We start from the raw sequence: 18,986 nt of genomic DNA, 5'->3' as shown, positions 1-18,986 counted from the left end.
TATGATAATGTCTGTGTGTATCTCTGTTGATTCCTCCCAATTATATTCATCACACTCGAACATGTTAGCCTTCAAAACAGTGATTTTTGGACTACTGAAATCTGTCAAGCTCCATGTATTTCCCTGTACTTAAAGATGATAAGGGTTTTAAAAAAGATTGTCAGATTCAAGTGATTATTGATTTGGTTTGGTATCCTCCTTACAAACTTCGCCACCGGAGAAATATCCCCTTCCTGTTTAAAAATATGTATTATATTAACTTTTTTATGTATCTTTTTTTCAGAATGATTTGTGTGTTTCTATATTTTAAATATTCACACAAAATACAATTAAGAGTAATATTTTTCTTTTTATACAGACAAAATGTTGTCGTCGAGTACATTGGAGATATGTACATCTTGACAAAACGGTATACTTGGTATTTCAAAATGTGTTATTGTTTTGTAAAAAATGTGATGTGTTAATAAGAAATCGACACATGTCAGATATGTATTTATTTATTTATTAGTTGTTTTGTGCGACAATAGCTCTACAGTACTTTTCTACATTGAAAATGCATGCTCTCTGGACAAAGCTAAATCTACAGCAGCCTTTAGTGGGTTCATTGGGGAAGTGGGTCACTGTTTAGAACAAGGAGTTGTGCGGGACCTTCTTGACCTTCTTGACCTAAAAGAAACCTTACTATATAAACGCAAACAAAAGAAGAAAAGGAATCCACCAGCCATCAAATAAACTGTAAATACAAAATAAATCAGACTCTGACGGGAGCACTGGTCTCATCGAATCTGAGACATCTCCTCCAGGAAAGGCATCTTCATGCATCCTGTGCACAGCTGGTCCATCCACAGCGGGGCCTCGTGCTGCAGGGGGGTGCGGCGGGGGTAGAACGTGTACGACTCGTCATAATTTAAGAGACAGCTGAGGGAGGCCATGTAGATGTCTGAGAAACGAGACAGATGTCTGGAGAAGTAGGTGGGGTTGTGACACGTTCGGAAGATGCTGCCGAACTGAGGGTTGAACAAGTTCTTTGTCATCACCCTGCAACATAAAGATTATGGTATCATTTGATATGATTTGAAGCATGTATGAATTAAAATATCTGGTGGAGTATTGAGATACTACTTTTACTCAAAAGTAAAGTGTTAAAGTAACACAAAAATGTATTTGAACTCAATAACAAGTCAATTAATAGTCCCCAAAAGTGTGAATAGATTTTTGATGCATAAACATGTAAATAGGATATTAAGTATGTAGCTGCTTGAGGTGGAGCTAATTATACCTACTTTATGTACAGTTTTATCATAGGAAATAGTACACGCATGCATCATGGTTTGAATGATCATTATAGGTTCTTAAAATCTTAACTTTCAAAGTAAGTAGTGACAAGCTGTCAAGTAAATGTAGAGGAATAGAACTATAAAGTACCATAAAATAGCAATAATCAGGCTAAGAACAAGCAAACTCTCAATAATTAATATTCTGAAAGCCAATACTTTGTTTATTTGAAATCAGATGAAAACAAACTGTAACGGACCCTGCCGTGTTATCTATGATTACTATACGCCTTACATTCATAACTTCAGCCGGAGGGAGGGGAAGCAGCGCTGTGGAACAGCAGAGTGGCGAGTGAGAGCTGTCATCTTCCATTTACAAGCTTCAAAAATGTATTTATCGTGTGATTTTGGAAATAAAAGCCAAGACTTTGTTTATTTAAAATCAAACCTGAACCCCGAAAAAATATATTTTTTTACGCAAATCCACATTTATTTTGAAATGAGCCGTTGTGACTCCCGACTGATTTCGATAGAGCAGGTCACATATGTGATGAAAGCAGGGTCAATGGGAAGACTGGGAGCTTTGATGATGGATTAAGGTGACAGCACTCACCTGAGTTCTTCTCTTTCTTGTTGCCATTCCTCGAAAATCTTTTGGGACTCTGAGTCCCTGTGTATCTGAAATAATAAAGAACAGCAAAAATCACAGTCTGATCAAAACTGCCAGCTACTGTATGCCAACGTCTGTCTCTTTTAACTCTAAACACATTGGATGGGGTTGATTAGGACTAAGACTTGCATGTATCAATGCTTATTTGCTGATAAAGAGCCCCATACAATCCAAGGTTTCACTTCTCACCTGCAGACGTTCCATCAGTCCGGTTAAAGCCTGGAGCCAGGTGAGGCTCACAGCGTAGCGGTCTGTGCTCACCACTTTGGTCTCCTTCTCCAGCTCAGGCACTATGGCTGCTGTACGCCAGCCATGACGCAACATCAGGTCCTACCACAACACGGGACAATGCTTTGGTCAAACTCTGACATGTACAGCAACTGATGGTAGTATTCTGAGAGAAGGCATTTACAAGTAGCTTTAACATCTTTTTATATGCAGTTAGAAGAATGCATTCAGAAATTAAGAAGTCTTTATCTAGCAGACAAGCAGTATAATATTAAGGGGGAATATTTAGTTTCACCCATTGTGGATATATTTGTTTTATGTGTGCTGGACTTCGAATCAGGGGGTAGCAAGTTTGAGTCCCACTGCAGTCAGCATGTCGTTGTGTCCCTGGGCAAGACACTTCACCCCAAATTGCTCCTGTGGGGATTGTCCACAGTACTGAATGTATGCAAGTCGCTTTGGATAAAAGCGTCTAACAAATGACATGTAATCAATGTAATGAGTGAATCAATAACAGCATGTTGTTGCTTGTTTATTATTCATTTAACAACCTCTATCTGTGCAAACAGAGATAACAAAATAGCCTGAACTTTAGACATTTAAGAATCTCGTTCCAAAAACTGGGCTGATAAAAAATGTATACATGTTTTTATCTGTTACTGCGTTGGTATACCTTCTACACACATGACATTATTTATTTACTTTAAATATCAGGGAGTCTTTACTGCCATCTGGTGTTTACATATTTAACTTAACTGTTAACTTTAACAGCCTCTCAGGCCCCACCCAAATGTTTGGGATTTTTCAGAATTGCGCTATACCAACATCAAGGGAGCATACAAGGCATCGGCCTCTCTGACCACCTCACTGTTCTGCTGGAACCGGCCTACAGACCCAGGGTAAAAGCCACCAAACCGGTTTCAAAACAGGTTCGGGTGTGGTCAGAGGACAGCACAGCTGCACTCAGACTGCTTTGACACTACAGACCCAGTCAGACATGTTCAAGCAGGCAGCCACATACAACCATCACACCAACATACAAGAATACACAGAGACAGTCACCGGCTACATCACCAAATGCATTGACGACGTGACACAAAACAGAGCCATCACCATCCGGGCTAACCAGAAGCCATGGCTGACAGGGGAGGTCCACACGCTGCTGAAGGCCTGCAACATCGCCTTCAGAGCTGGAGATCCAGCTGGGCTGAAAGCAGCCAGGCCGTGGCATCAGGAAGCAAAACAAGAATACACCCGAGAAATTACTGGACATTTCAAGGATAGCAGGGACTCACGGAGCCTGTGGCAGGGCATAAGGTCCCTAACAGACTACAAACTACCGCCACAGACCTGTGACAGTAATACCTCCCTGCTCAACAACCTCAACAGCTTCTATGCACGCTTTGAAGCACAGAACAACACACCTGCGCAGAAACCCCCCCCCCCCCCCCCCCCCCCCCGACGACCAGGCTTTGCGTCTTTCACCAGCCAGTGTGAGGAGCACACTGCTGAGGATTAACCCCCGCAAGGCTGCAAGACCTGACAACATTCCTGGTCGTGTGCTGAGGGACTGCGCAGAAGAACTCAGACATTTTTAACATCTCCCTGAGCCAGGCTGTTGTTCCCTCGTGCTTCAAGGAAACCACCATCATTCCAGTGCCAAAGAAGTAATCTCCATCCGGCTTCAACGACTACCGCCCCGTTGCACTAACTTCCACCATCATGAAGTGCTTCGAAAGGCTGGTCATGAAGCAGATCAAATCCACCCTCCCCCCATCGCTGGACCCATCTCAGTTTGCCTACCGAGCTAAACGGTCCACAGAGGATGCAATCTCCTCCGCTCTCCACCCAGCCCTCACACACCTGGACACTAACACTAAGGCTAAGACTAAGACTAAGGACCCATATGTCAGAATGCTATTCATAGACTTCAGCTCAGCATTCAACACTATCATCCCCCAGCAGCTTGTACAAAAACGTACAGACCTGGGCCTCAGCCCCTCTCTCTGCAACAGGTTGCTGGACTTCCTCACAGAGACCACAAGCTGTACGGGTCAACAACAACACCTCAAACACCCTTATACTGAGTACCGGGGCCCCCCAAGGATGTGTGCTCAGCCCCCTTCTCTTCACTCTGCTGACCCACGACTGCAAACCCAACTTCAGCTCCAACCACATCGTGAAGTTTGCAGACGACACTACTGTGGTGGGTCTCATCAGCAACAACGATGAGACTAACTACAGGAAGGAAGTGAACCAGCTGGCCCTGTGGTGCCAAAATAACAACCTCTTCCTCAACCTGGAGAAAACAAAGGAGATAGTTGTTGACTTCAGGAGAACCCACCGCCGACCCCCTCTCCCCCTGACCATCAACGGCGCTGCTGTGAAGCAGGTGACCAGCACCAAATTCCTTGGTGTGACCATCACTGATGACCTCACCTGGGAAAACAACACCACCGCACTAGCGAAGAAAGCCCAGCAGCGCCTGTACTTCATCCGGAAGCTCAAGCAAGCCGGAGCATCACCCTCCATCATGCTGTCTTTTTACCGAGGCGCCACCGAGAGCATCCTCAGCAGCTGTATCACGCTGTGGTTTGGAAGCTGCACCGCCTCCAACCGCAAGAGCCTGCAGCGCATTGTGAACTCTGCCCAGAGGATCATCGGTCCCTCACTCCCATCACTACAGGACATATATAACACCCGCCTCACCCGCAAAGCACTCAGCATTGCGGGTGACTCCACCCACCCCTCCAACAGCCTCTTCAGCCTCCTGCCTTCAAGAAGAAGGTTCCTCAGCCTCAGCTCGCGCACCTCGAGGCTGGGCAACAGCTTCCTCCACCAGGCGGTCAGGATGCTGAACTCTCTCCCCTCCCTCCCTCCCTCCCTCTGACATCTCTCGCCTGAACTCTCCACCCTGCCTCCCACCCTTCTCCCCTGCCCCAAATGGTCCTGGACTTTAACCCTCCCCCCCACACACACAACCTTCCCTCATCCAGCACCAGTCACTTTTCTGCCCATCTCCGCTACTACTGCACTGAAACTGTACTTTGAACACTAATAAATATATTATTGGCATTTTAAACTGTATACCCCGGTTATCTAGGCTCTTTGTTTTGTATAAATGTATACCCCGTTTATCTAGGCCCTTTTTGTTTTGTGTATACATGTCACACTGTAGGACTGCGGGAAACGATATTTCGAGATTTCTGGATGTATAACACATGTAGAATTTTTGACAATAAAGCCGACTTTGACTTTGATAGGTGGAGATAATGGGCTTCTGTGAGTGTGTGTCTGTATGTCTTTGTCTGCATGCGTTTGACAGGGCTTGAACTATAAATAATATATTAATGCAATTTTAAAAAGTATGATTCCCACTGCTAAATAGATTTGTGGAATGTGCCTTAAATACATTAAAAAATCCTAATATTCACAAAAACAGTTAGTCACACTATGGATCATTATTGCAGTGAACCATTAGTGATGGTCTTGCCTTTCTTTTACACTTACAGCCAAGTCACTGTAGAGGTGGTCTCCAAAGTAAAGGACCTTTGATCCTGTCCACCCTGTCAGTCTGAGAAAGTCAAACAGGTTTCCCTAAAACACAAAAGAAGTTCAGTATTAAAATATTATACAACCAAGTCAAAACCTGTAACATTTAAAACATGTCAAAACAGATACAAAATAGAGAAAAAGTAGTCTTATTATTAGAGGATCAGGGACAACTCAAACATAAGGAATCATTTTGATTGAGGGAAAGGATACTGTAGGATAACAATAATAGAAATACAGACCTGTTTGTAGATCTCTCCTTTGTCCAGACTGTTTATCTTTTCCCACTGAAGGTTTCCATTACTATCCAAGCGCCTGAAGGGTCTTTAGGAGAAATCATTTTTAAGGACATGTCAGAACCTGATGATCACAGTCTGTTCACCACTTTTTCCAAAATATTTACTCACTTGATACAATCAGTGAAGAAGTGAGGTTTTTCTGCCTGGACAATGACAACATCAAAGAAGTCTCTCCAGTTTTTTCCCACCATGTGTGTCATTCCTTTATTCCTGCACACAGGAAAACAAACAATATAAGAATGACAGATTGAAACACCCCCTTTTTATGTCAGAGTGGACTCACAGCTGACAGACAACCAACACTTACACAAAGCTGAAGGGACTGTTGGTGATGAGGAACAGTTTCTTTCCTTTACTGACCAATCGGTGCAAAACAGCGTCTGTCTCCTCTCCTCTCAGAATATACTTATCTATAAGGAAAGATAAAGAGAGCTCAGAAGCATAAGATGATGTTGTAATGGTATTTTATGTTCAGTAATGGCTTGATGATTCAATATCATTATTAAAATCGTATCACAGTTGACATTAGGTCAATTAACAAACTGGACTGCCATTAAATCAGATTATAATCTTAACTTTATCACACTGTATTTGTGTGCAGGAATGTAACATAACATCAGATAAACATGTAGCTGAAAATTACCATGTACTTATATTATATACAGTAGACTATTTATTGAATTGCCAGAAAAAGTTACTATATCTTCAAATGACCATCATAATACAAGATTGTGGCCCTAGAGTGATTCAAATTAAGGAAAAAAAGTCTTACCAAGATCTTCCATGACCCATTTGTACATGTAGCCTTGCAGGTGAACCATGCCAATCGCTTCCTGAAGATTAAAAAGTGTTACATAGAGGCTTCACATGAGATCTTAACATTTCATGATACGTTCCTGATCTAGCATGAGTATATTCTGCTGAGAGATGGGTCTAAACTACAGAAATTAACCATTACGGTACGTCTACACAGCAGCGTTAAAAAAAATCTTGGAGGTGGGCGTATCTGAAGCTTGAGGATTTTTTGCGAGCAACCAATCACATGAATCTCCCGCCCGCGACATACGAAGCAAAAAAGCCCGAAGTAAACTGGATATAAACTCCCCAAAACAGGCGAAAACCTACCACTGTCTCTGCCACCTCCCTCCATGCCTGGCTCCTCCGGTTTATATCCCGGTAGGTCTGGTCATAAAGCACCGGGTGATTCCCTACCGCTAATTTCTCCTCCATTTTTTGGAATATGAGGAAATGACCTGCGGTATGTCTCTCCCAGCATACACGCCGTTTGATTGGCTAGAGCTTGAACTGTCAGATTTGCGTACACGGGATTTGATTGGCTGACGCTTCCACCTCAGCCTCAAAAGTTGAACATTGTTCAACTTTGAATCCTCAAAATCCTGAAAATCTCCGCTCGCCTGCCCACAATGCATTTCGGCAAAAAGTGAGGGAAAGTGACGTCACCCCATTCAAAGTGAATGGGCAGAAGCGTTTCAAGATTTTTTTAACGCTGCTGTGTAGACGCACCGTTATATGAAAACCTGATGTTTTAATTTTAAAAAATGTGAGCTCTAGTGCCCAGTAACTAGAGATCCTGGCATCTCAGGACCAAGAGGAAAATAACTTATTGTTTTTTGTTCTATACATGAGTCAATTGGAAGGTTTTACTGAGCTCAGCAGATTCCTGAGCCTCCATCCAAAGAAAACAGTCAAACCCACTGGGTCAGTATGCTTCTCAGTATGAGCCACAGGTAGAGGCAACACACTAAAACCTCGGGTGCAGAAATGAATAAACAACCGTTGGAGGGCATTCTCACCGAGACGTCCTTAAAGAGGTGAACTGGATCGTAGTCGATGTCGTTGCAGATGAAAAAATCATTTGCTGAAGCCAAGAGATTCATCTCAGGAATGGAGAAAATATCCATGAACTGCTTAATCTTTGGTCCCTGGGATAGAAAATAGATTTAAATGTGGGGTTATTAATTGAAATGGTGGAATGAGCTCCCCATTGACATCAGGACAGCAGAAAGCTTACACATCTTCCGGCGCTTACTAAAAACTCATCTCTTTCGACTCCACTTCGAGCAATAAAATTACTAACAAAGCACTTATATACTAATAAAGGACTGGCTTATCTAAAGCTAGTTGAGTAGCACTTGAAATGTTTTGGCTCTATGAAACCTGATGTACTTATATGATTCTGTTTTCTTCAAGTTTGTATCTTCTTGGTCGAATGCACTTATTGTAAGTCGCTTTGGATAAAAGCGTCAGCTAAATGCAATGTAATGTAATTTAATGTGTGTGAGCATGTAAAATGTGACTTCTAATCACAAAATGAACCATTTGTATTACAATCAGTGCCCATTAAAAGGCTACCCAGAAAACAGAGACCCAAAATGAAATAAGAGTTGAACCAGAACTATTTTGGATAGGAATGTTTCGAGGAGTATTCGAGAATGGGGGAGGGCATACTTCCTGGTGAAGGAGAGCACTTTTTGAAACTCAAGACCAAATCGCTTCTAATTAGAAAATAAGTATGGTAAACCTTAGGACATTTCATGACTGACTGAGTGCAGATCTAAAAAGTCATAACGGAACACAAATTATTTAAGACACAGAGTTACTGCAGTCAGCTTTTAGGGACTGGAACTCAGTCTTCCTGCTTGCGTGACGACAATGGTACAAATGAGATGTTGCGCTTATGTCACAACAAAGCCAGACATCAAAAATATCTGTGGACAGTTACAGATTTAATCCCGATTCATTTGGGAGTGACCGGATGAGATTATAATCAGATCTGTTGGGCCGACAAGTTAAGAGGAGCTTTCTCATCTGTGCCAAAACAAACATGTTTTACAGAGAAGAGACCTTCTGAACATGTCTCAATACAAGAAAAATAACTAAATAAAGATAAACCGCGTCAGGCAGTTCCACAAACAAACTATTTTAAATGATTGCAAACATTTAAAACCAACCTGATATACATTAGATTATCTGATGGTATTAATGTTACTGTGCACTCTGTAATTGTAAAAAAAAAAGAAACAAATCCTCCTCACTTTTCCATAGAAGCCACTGTCCTGCTGCAGTGGGACATGGAAAGTCCCCCCATAGAGCTGACGGACCTCGTCATCTGGCACTGGGCTCAGTCCCCTGGAGACATCGAAAATAAATGAATTCACTTGAGCTCAACATTAAACAAAACATCAGTCGACCAAACTATTATTCTCATACAAAAGTAATCCCTCTCTATCATCACTTATGACGCTGCCCTCTGCCGGTGATTTCCTCTTCCTGTGCCAATAACAGAGTGCAGATTTGGTCGGGACTTGGTGACCAAGTTACATTCTTATCTGTCTCTCTCTTTGGCTCTGTCTGCGTCATGGATGTGAAGATATGCAGATCTGTGTGTCTGTTCACCCAAAGGGGGGGGGGGGGGGGGGGGGGGGGGGTGAACTACATACTTGCAGTGCACTAACACTAACAGCAGAAAATATTAAGCTTGAGATAAAACTGCAATCACACAAAATCAGGCAATGCAACATCTTTTCGCAGGGTGTGTGAGGAGGTTTTGGCTTTAGAATGTAAATGCAACCATCAGAACACCACGTTTTATTTCTCTGAATCACTGTTTTGTTCTCGTTCACGCCACTCCCTCTTAAGTCACTTTCCAGCTAGCTAAACCACCAATGCTCTCCCTCTCTTCTTTTGAAGGAAAACTGTGTTTACAAACAGCAGCCAGCGAATCATGCATAAACCGCATTTAACGGTACTCAACAGAATATCAATTTCTTACCGATACACTGTTCCTGCCTGAATGTAATGAAAGGCATCTATCTTCATCAGAAGACCCTTAAGAGGAGGAAAGAAGAACAAAAAAAGAGTTCCACTTGTTATTATCTGTACAGAGAAGTGTAAACATTTCTCCTGCTAAATTATTTACCTTTTGGATGTCATAGTGCAGACCTCGGACAGCAAAGTTGGGAATGTAATCATATCTTTGGATGCCTTCAGGGTACTGTCAAGCAGGAGGACAAAACGGATGAATTAATCGTAAATCTAAAAGCAGTTGTATGCCAATATATCCGATGCAACTACTGTAAAACACACCTTAAAGTGTTTGATTAGGAAGTTTCTTGCTGTATTGTAGATCATTTTTTCGAGTGCATTTGAGTACAGAGCCAGTGTGTAGTCATAGTCAAAGCCGTAGATGTCCACTTCAGCCAGGTCCACCTCGTTGTTGGCATAGATGGTGGAGGAGTTGAGGAGGTTACACGCACCCGGTGGGATGATGTCTGAGAGCAGAGGGGAAAACATCATTCAAATTAGACAGAAAACTACAACAACGAAAAGGAAACCAAACACTAGTCAATATTTGTATTTTATGAAAGGTAGGATAAGGTCATTCAAGCTGTACAAAAAAATATATAAATATTCCCTAGTGCAATGAAACCTGCTGATGATGCACTTCTGCAGAGTCTAAAGCAGTTGTTCCACTGCTGTTTTCAATCGAGTGTGGTTGGCAGGCTCAGTGCGGTTGTGCAATACGTGCTTCTAAGATTTCAACTCTTCACAGAAGTACAGTATGTCGATCCAAACAGTTTTTTACAGCCCTTGCAAAACAAAGAGCATATTATTATTTTCTTTTGCGTTTAGAATTCATTAGGCTACTTTTCTTAAAAGTTATTTTCATTATCGTTTTTCATGAATTTGCCTTCCACTGTTGCACACTTTGATAACAGCTATGCGGCATATGCATGTTCCCAGATTAAACAAACAGTTTTTGATCTATTCCTCTGACAGCCTTTAATACCCTGGCTGGAAAATGAGTGCCACAGAGGGTCTAAGGGATAAAGTGGGTCATTCTGCTATGGGACAGTTCAATAAGGGCTGCAGCTGGGCAGCAGATATGCATGTGTCATTCCTGAGGCTAGTTTCTCTCTAATCAATCTATACAAATATTTCTGTTTCTGTTACATATTTCAAAAGATCAGATCTAGAAAATGTAGATCCAAGTTTCTTATGTCGGTCCAAACTCTTAGGTATTTACTTCTCTTGCACTATTTTATCCATTTTATTTATATCCATATATATGTTGCACTGTTGGAGGAGCCTGTGACCTAAGTTTTTCATTGCCATATATCTACACTGTAGCTAATGTGCATATGACAATAAAGCCTTGAATTGAATTCAGTTGAGCTTAACATCAATAGCTTTGCAATAAAGTAAAAGAACATAATATTTTTGATGTAAGTCTGTGCTTGCATAAATGATCTGAGTTGATGTTTTGTACTGTATAAACATTTATTCTGTATTATTTGTATATAACCTTTTTCTCTCAGTAACTGATTCAATGCCAAAGCAAAGCAAGCATTTAAAAACAGAACGTGTTTGATTAAAGCTGATCATGCACTAAGGAATAATTGTAGGGTTGGGCCACATGGCAAGAACAACAACTCTGAAAAGTAAATATAGTTGAATATTGCCTTTTCATAAGAGATATCGTGATTGGGGGGAATAGAGTGATTTATTGTGACATTTTAATGTCACCAAAAATAGCCTCTTGGCTAACTGGCACATTTACAGAAATGTTGATCAATGTGCACTGTCCCTGTTAAATAAATAAATGAATGAATACATAAATACTGATAAAAATGGGTGATTTTCAAAATATTGACAATCAGCTACATGAATGAAACATTTGACCTTGATTTACAAAAAAAAGCATTGCAACACAAAACGTTTTGCAGTATCTTACTATTAAGGACATTATAACCTGGGGAACACGATAGGACTATTGACTCTATTTAGAGCTCAGGCTAAATATAAGAGACCACTGCAAAATGTTCTGTTTTTCTAGGGTTACCATACTAGAGATATGCATTTGAATAAAATGAACAATTTTGATTTATTATACAAACTGACCGACCACATTTATCCCAGGAGCCTGTTTTGAACAGTCCAAGCTTTCCATTACTCATCCGCTGACGTCACTTCTTCTTCGGGTTGGTTTACTGGCAGGGCGCAAACAACTTCACGGCGTATACTGCCACCCTTTTCACCCCCAGATAGTCCCTGCTATAGAGGTGGTACTTTCCTGGGGAGGAAATGGTTCGTGGGTGCGTCGGCCACACTAACAATTTCTGATTGGCTGGGCGAATTACAAACCACGCCCCGTAAAACTCCGAAAAGTTTTGTGAAGCCGCCATTTTATTTGCTCGCATTAGCATTAGCCCAGCGCACCAACGGAGAGAGACTAATTTATGGCAACACAAAAGAAAACATGGGAGCGGTGAAGTGATGAGGAGGTATCGGCGCATCTGGCGATTTACTCGGAAGACCCGACCCAGCAGCTTCTACTGAAGCCAGTCCCCAACTCCGGGGGGTAGTATGCCGTGAAGTTGTTTGCGGCCTGTCAGTAAACCCAAAGCAGAAGAAGAAGTGACGTCAGCGGCTTCATTCACGTAATCCTCCCTCAGGGACTTATTCCGGTGAGAACGCGATCTACTAGGACAGTTCCAGGGATTAAAGAGTTCGGGGGGGACTAAGTACTGGCTAGCGGCTAATGTTGTGCCAGGAGAGGCCCAATTTAAGTCACCGTGTTATTTCAAAATGTATCTGAACTTGTTTACTTTTGCCCCTTTGACACCAACGCGGTTCCAGGGCCGGTTCGGAGCTAGAGCCTGATAAGCACCGTTTTTTCCTGTTCACACCGCAGCCGAGCCGGCTCTAAGCCCCGAACACCGGTGCTTACCAAGCACCAAAAAATTGTCGGTCTAGAAGCAAGAACCGCATACGTCACAACCTGAGCAATAACAGTTTATTATGGCGAGTACGGCAAATGAAAGTTGTAACAAGCAGTAGCGCTGACCAAAGTGACTAGAACGCAACCACACATTAAAAATTTGGCGGCGAATAATCGATTAATATTCGCCAGGGCTGTCCGATTTTGATCATGGTCAGTTTCTGGCATCCCTTGAATCAATACATGGGCTGCACAGGTTGTCATGTCCGACTATCACAAGTAGAATCATAATGAAAAATACGCCGGTAAAATGTGCCTGTAGAAAACGGCTTATGCCACAATAGGATAGCAACAAGTAGTCAAGATAGTCAGTTTAGCTTTGGTTGCTATGCTAACATCACCCATTTTATACCAGAGAAACTTTCATAACAGCGTTGTCATGCCAAACAGCAGGCAGTACTGCAGCGGTCGGTAAATGCCGCTGAAATACATTAATAAACAATGAACCACAGCACTCTGGAGAAAATACAAGGGTTGAGAAGTAGTTATTTAATTTAATCTGGCTTCGTATGATTAAAATCAACACGATCATCGACCCGACACCGTTGGGGAGAAAATCAGCGACGTAAACGGTGACGTGTCGGGCTCTGGGCGGTGTGAACAAAACGGTCGCTGAAAAGAAAAACCGGTTCCGAACCAGAAGAGCGCAAGCACGGAGCTAGAACGGGAACAGCGTTAGTGTGAAAGGGGCATTTGTATTCTAAGAGATTTGAAACCACTGAATCATTTGTTATTTAGACCAGGGTTGCCAACTCTCACGCATCTGGCGTGTGACACGCTTTCACTCTCAATCTCAATCTCAAACTCTCACGCTGCCCAAACTATAGAGAGGCGAAGTCCCTCCCTTTCCGGTGGACCTCCATGGAACCTTATTTCGGAAAAATTATGTATTGAAGTCAATGGCGAGAGAAACGTTATCTTTCGATCCCGTTTGAATTGTGCCACGAATTACACATATGATGTTTGTCAATTTAAAAGATAATTTTGCAAGTAAAAAAATTTATGTTTTGCCGTAAAACTGTGAAGTAAGACTTTTTTTGTGTGAAACCGCTCAATGAACTACATCTCTGGTCTCGCACCACAACACACGTCACCAAGATGGCCGTCACTACTGTCTTGCCAAACAAGGGATTGACTACCCTCACTATCACCACAATGAAACACGTCCAGAAGAATGTCATGCAAAGCTGCCTGCCTTCCTTCGATTCTCCCTGAACTGCCTGATCTTTTTAATGTTCAATGTTAACCATTTGTGCAGATAGCATGAAGTATTAAAGATCGCCGATGTTAATGTAGCGTTAGCATTTCTCCCTCGGGGGCATCCGGGCTTAAAGGTGTATTATAGAATGATCACACCGGTGTGACAGTACTCTTCAAAGGGTTCACAAAATATGACTACTACTCTACTGTTTAACACTTTGGTTAACTTAATGCTACTTCATGTTAAGGCTAATAAAAATGACAAGGCTAAGCCGGCTGTAATGCTAACTAACGTGCTTGCTACTAGCTAGGTAGCTAACTTGATCCAGCCAGCCACTCCTGGTCCTTTCATCAGACAGGAAGCGAAACAAACATGTGTTTGACTTTCATTAGTGAATGAAACTTTGTGCCCAATATTGTGTATATATATGTATATATATGTATATGTATATATATATATATATATATATACATACACATATATATATATATATACATACACATATATATACATACACATATATACACATACACATATATATACATACATATATATATACACATACACACACACACACACATACACACACACACACACACACATACATACATACATACATACATACATACACATATATACATACACACATATATATATATATATATACATACATACATACATATACATACATATATATATATATACATACATACACATATATATACATACATACATACATACATACATACACATATATATATACATACATACATACATACATATATATACATACACATATATATACACATACATACATACATACATACACATATATATATATACATACATACACATATATACATACACATATATATATATACACATACATACACATATATATATATATATATATATATATATATGCTAAGGTCCCGCTACTAACACGATAGCAGTCATTTAGTGCGCATATTTGTAATTAAACCCATGATATCAAAATCTCACTCCAGCCAGGTACCCAAAGTTAGCAACCCTGATTTAGACCATTTATTTCTGTTATATAAGTACAGTACATTTACCATTTCAGTAGTTATAGAAAAAAAATGTAAATGTTCAGATTGACTTATAAACAACAAAATCACAAACTGAAAACAAAGAAGAGACGACTGCAATGTAAACATGTGTTTCCCCTACCATTGTCTACCCCGCCAACGGAGCCCCGCGCCCCCCCTGAAATTCAAGGTGTTTAAAAAAAAAAACATATATAGCACCAAATTGCAACTAATCTATATCTACTGTCACTTTTCACATTGAACATGTGCTCTTTTATTAAATAAAGTTGTGAGTTTAGTGTTTTTGACCCGAAGAAACACTGATGCATTAATCAATAACAATAATCCACAGTTTATCTGCTCCAGAGGATTTAAAAAAAATATATCCCAATGCCATCCCACCCCCCCAAAGCAGTAAACCTAGGGGAAACACTGCATGTGATGTGAACTCACGCTCCGATAAGCTAGCTAGTATGTTTAGTTTGCGAACGTAAGGCGTGTTGTATTGCAACTGTGTGGAACTACATATTAAGTTGTCAGTTTAATCAAAAATAGTAGTTTTTTTATCCTGAAATGCACTTTGCAAAGAGGAACAGTAAGCATTGTTGTGTCATCTGTCCGGTGTGCCTACTATAAAAGAGGATGAAAACACTCCAACAACATGTCCTCACTAACGGCTGAGAGAGCCTTGATGACGTGGACGTGGAGGGTAACCGTCGCTGTGTTTTTGGGGTGACTTTGGGACAAATTGTGGGAACCCTCTGCTTACCGTGAACCAGCCGTTTCGTGTCGTTGTACCGGGCCCACAGGTAGGTGCTCTGGCTCACCGGAGCAGCGGAGGTGCATGACCTTCTTCTGGCACCATTAACACCCGGAGCACCAACGGGCTCCTTGGGTCGCTTCTTGTCGGCAGTCGTGAATTTGTGCGGCGGCTCGCTGCTGGGAGATGGCCCCTCGCCACTCGGTCTGTCTGAGTCAGAGCTGCAACTTTTTGACACGCTGCACGTTGTAGAAAGTCTGTTCACTTTGGGGGATGTTGCAGCAGGAGGTGTCCTTTGTCCTCTTGTCCACAGTGTACGAGCCAATGCTGAGCCCACAGCCTTAAAATACATTGTTAGGCTACTGTGCAAAATGTAAACACAAAAATCGCCACCGATACAAGCAGGCACTAGCAAGCATGTGATGTGAAAACAAATTGCTCTCACGTTTGTAGACATGCAGCAGATTTCCACGCCCCTTTTCTTTAGAGGGGAGGGTCGGAAGTCTCTACAACCAATCCGAACCAAAGACCTCCCAGCGCGATTAGAGTAACACCTACGTCACTTCCAGGCGAAAATTACGACCCCGCCCACTTTTTGGGGAAAACAACGCTGTCATTTGAATGGCGGTCAATACACATTCTGAAGTTTTTGCCAATCCGATCAGAAATGTAAGAAAACCGTGGATTTTTGGATCTTCAAAAAGCCCGATTACGATGGCCAGTCAGGCAAACAATTACATTAAATGATTTGAAATCGACGATTGGGCTCAATATATGGTTAAATTAAAATCAGTAGGCGAGGCCGTCATTTCACCAGCATTACTCTACACTGACAAGTGCAAGGCGGAAAATAATTGTTTTATCATGCCAACAAGCTGCTGTGTTGTTTATTGCACCTTAAACATTAAAATAAATCCAGAGTTACGTTTTTCTGTACTTCCTCTACGAAAAAGGACAGTAAAAGAAGAGCTCTGTGGCTTCAGGCTTGATCGCCATTCAAATTGTTGTTTCCCCCAAAAGTGGGCGGGGCCGTAATTTTTGCCCGGAAGTGACGGTGGAACTCCATGGGACCTTATTTCGGAAAAATTATGTATTGAAGTCAATGGCCAGAGAGAAAAAAAAAAAAAAAAAAAAAATCCGCAAAATCTCCCTTTTTTGTATTTTCATAAATAGAATAAAGGTTTCACAAATCTAAAACTGTGTGTTAAAAAATACTTAGCCTCTCTGGGATAATCCAGTCCAGATTTGATGAGTATAGTGGTTTTAGATCAGGACCTGGTCTAACGTGGTCTAAATAGGAAAAAAGCACTGAAATCTCCCTTTTTTGTATTTTCACAAATAGAATACAGGTTTCACAAATCTAAAACTGTGTTATAAAGAATAGTTAGACTATTTGGGATAATCCAGTCCAGATGTGATGAGTGTATAGTGGTTTTAGATCAGGACCTGGTCTAAATGCGAAAAAAGCAGCGAAATCTCCCTTTTTTGTATTTTCACAAATAGAATAAAGGTTTCACAAATCTAAAACTGTGTTTATAAAGAATGTTTAGACTCTCTGGGATAATCTAGTCCAAATAAATCGGCTATGCAGCGATTTAAGAGGTACAAACACGGGGGATTGTTCGCTCAGCGCTGTAAATTAAATGTCCCTCAACTTTCCCCTTAACTGCCGAATCGGAAGCCAACTTCAGCGTCGTCACTTATTTGTTTGTGTGTGAAACCGCACAATGAACTACATCTCTGGTCTTGCACAATACACGTCACCAACACCAGAATGAGGTGAAGTGTTAGCTAATGTTAGCTACTGTAGCTAGCTGACATTACACACTCCATGGACCAATGGGTCCATTTGGGTATGGGCACGTCACTGTACCCAGGAAGAAAACAATGGAAAAAGATAAATCTCCAACGAGGCGTTCTGGGGCAGCATAGACAGGTCTTTTCTGTGTTAGAGTTTTACTCGCTACAGGGTGTACTTTGAGGGTTTGTGACTTTGCAGACCGTTTACATGCATAACAACCTTAATAACACACAATGGGACGGGTAATAACCGGAAAAGCATGACATGGGACCTTTAAAGATGGAAGTAAACTTAATGATCGCATTGCTGAAAACCCATACAACCCAAAATAGGAAAGACACAACTTGCTAAAATTGAAAAACAGATAAAAAGTTTTAAATGGTTAAAAATATAAACTATAGATCCCTAACTCTAACACATCTTCTTCTTAGTAATATATTGTAATATATATGCATTTAATAAGATGAAACCTTCTCCGCCAAGTCTCACAAACAGAGCAATCTGTAATTGCATGGGATAAAGCACTACTTTTTATTTGTTCCTTGAAGACTAATCGGAGCTACACACACCATGCGATAAACGTGTTTTAATGTATCATGGTGGTATTACACTTAGTCTCTCCTACCTGAGGCAATCCTGGTATTTTAACCCAGGATGTCCTGTTTACAAGACAGGTGCTTTGACCAACTAAGCCACAGCATCGTCTTTGTTAAAGGTGTAGTCACATCAAATACATTTATTATTTTGTTAAAGACGGAACGGAAGTATTGTGTTGAATTTGATCACTACAGTTGGATCTCTGTTGTCTGAGAAAGGAATTTAATTCAACACGTTTTCCAAACTTCAAGGATCCACACATGCCTTTTGGTAAGAATGGAAAATTAAACATGAATTTAGTTTTTTTTGGCATGTTTATCATATAATGTATCATGTGTTATACTACAATAAGAGACCAATCCAACCCGCTTAAACTATGTTGCATGTAACAACTAACAAGCACACCCCTTCAAATTGTAACAAAATACATCTGTGTGGCGTGGCTGAAGGGCTTAATTGGTGTCCATCATTTGAAGGGGCACCAGTTCAATGCCCAGCCACTGCAGTCAACATGACTGACAACATGAGGCAAGGAGGCAAAAGATGGTGCAAAATGGAGAAAGAGAGCGATGGAGAGTGGTTCAGTTCTGGGACTGTTTGAGAAGAAGCATTGCAGGCCAGGTCTCACAAGGTTGAGTGCAAAACATACTCAACCTTTGATGAGAAGTAATTATGCAAAGACTGTAAAGCCAAGCAGATACTTGAATCCACATTCTGATTACACATCAGACTGCAAATTATTTATTTTTCTTA

General features: G+C 41.2%; 1 protein-coding gene across 1 annotated transcript; it reads right to left on the bottom strand.

The window, feature by feature from the left end:
- Positions 1 to 481: 481 nt before the first annotated feature.
- Positions 482 to 16,248, bottom strand: nt5dc2 (5'-nucleotidase domain containing 2). Its single transcript, XM_034131651.1, has 14 exons — positions 15,845 to 16,248; positions 10,131 to 10,315; positions 9,964 to 10,038; positions 9,817 to 9,872; positions 9,080 to 9,173; positions 7,838 to 7,966; positions 6,796 to 6,856; positions 6,331 to 6,433; positions 6,132 to 6,233; positions 5,967 to 6,048; positions 5,683 to 5,769; positions 2,134 to 2,274; positions 1,888 to 1,952; positions 482 to 1,038 (listed from the first exon to the last, which is right to left on the bottom strand). The coding sequence occupies exons 1-14, from the start codon at positions 16,185 to 16,187 to the stop codon at positions 777 to 779; spliced, it is 1,785 nt and encodes a 594-aa protein (XP_033987542.1). The 5' UTR covers positions 16,188 to 16,248; the 3' UTR covers positions 482 to 776.
- Between the last annotated feature and the right edge of the window lie 2,738 nt (positions 16,249 to 18,986).

This window comes from Trematomus bernacchii, unplaced genomic scaffold, assembly GCF_902827165.1.
Source record: "Trematomus bernacchii unplaced genomic scaffold, fTreBer1.1, whole genome shotgun sequence".
Classification (NCBI taxonomy): domain Eukaryota; kingdom Metazoa; phylum Chordata; class Actinopteri; order Perciformes; family Nototheniidae; genus Trematomus; species Trematomus bernacchii.
This window is presented reverse-complemented; position numbering and strand designations above follow the sequence as displayed.

What these genes read in the sequence shown, in the direction of transcription:
- nt5dc2 (XM_034131651.1), bottom strand. Translation starts at nt 16,187, where the DNA reads ATGTATTTTAAGGCTGTGGGCTCAGCATTGGCTCGTACACTGTGGACA. An exon ending in ACCTCTACAGTGACTTGGCT is followed by an intron (nt 2,275 to 5,682) that starts GTAAGTGTAAAA and finishes GTGTTGTGGTAG; the next exon opens with GACCTGATGTTGCGTCATGG. An exon ending in GACTGATGGAACGTCTGCAG is followed by an intron (nt 1,953 to 2,133) that starts GTGAGAAGTGAA and finishes TTATTATTTCAG; the next exon opens with ATACACAGGGACTCAGAGTC.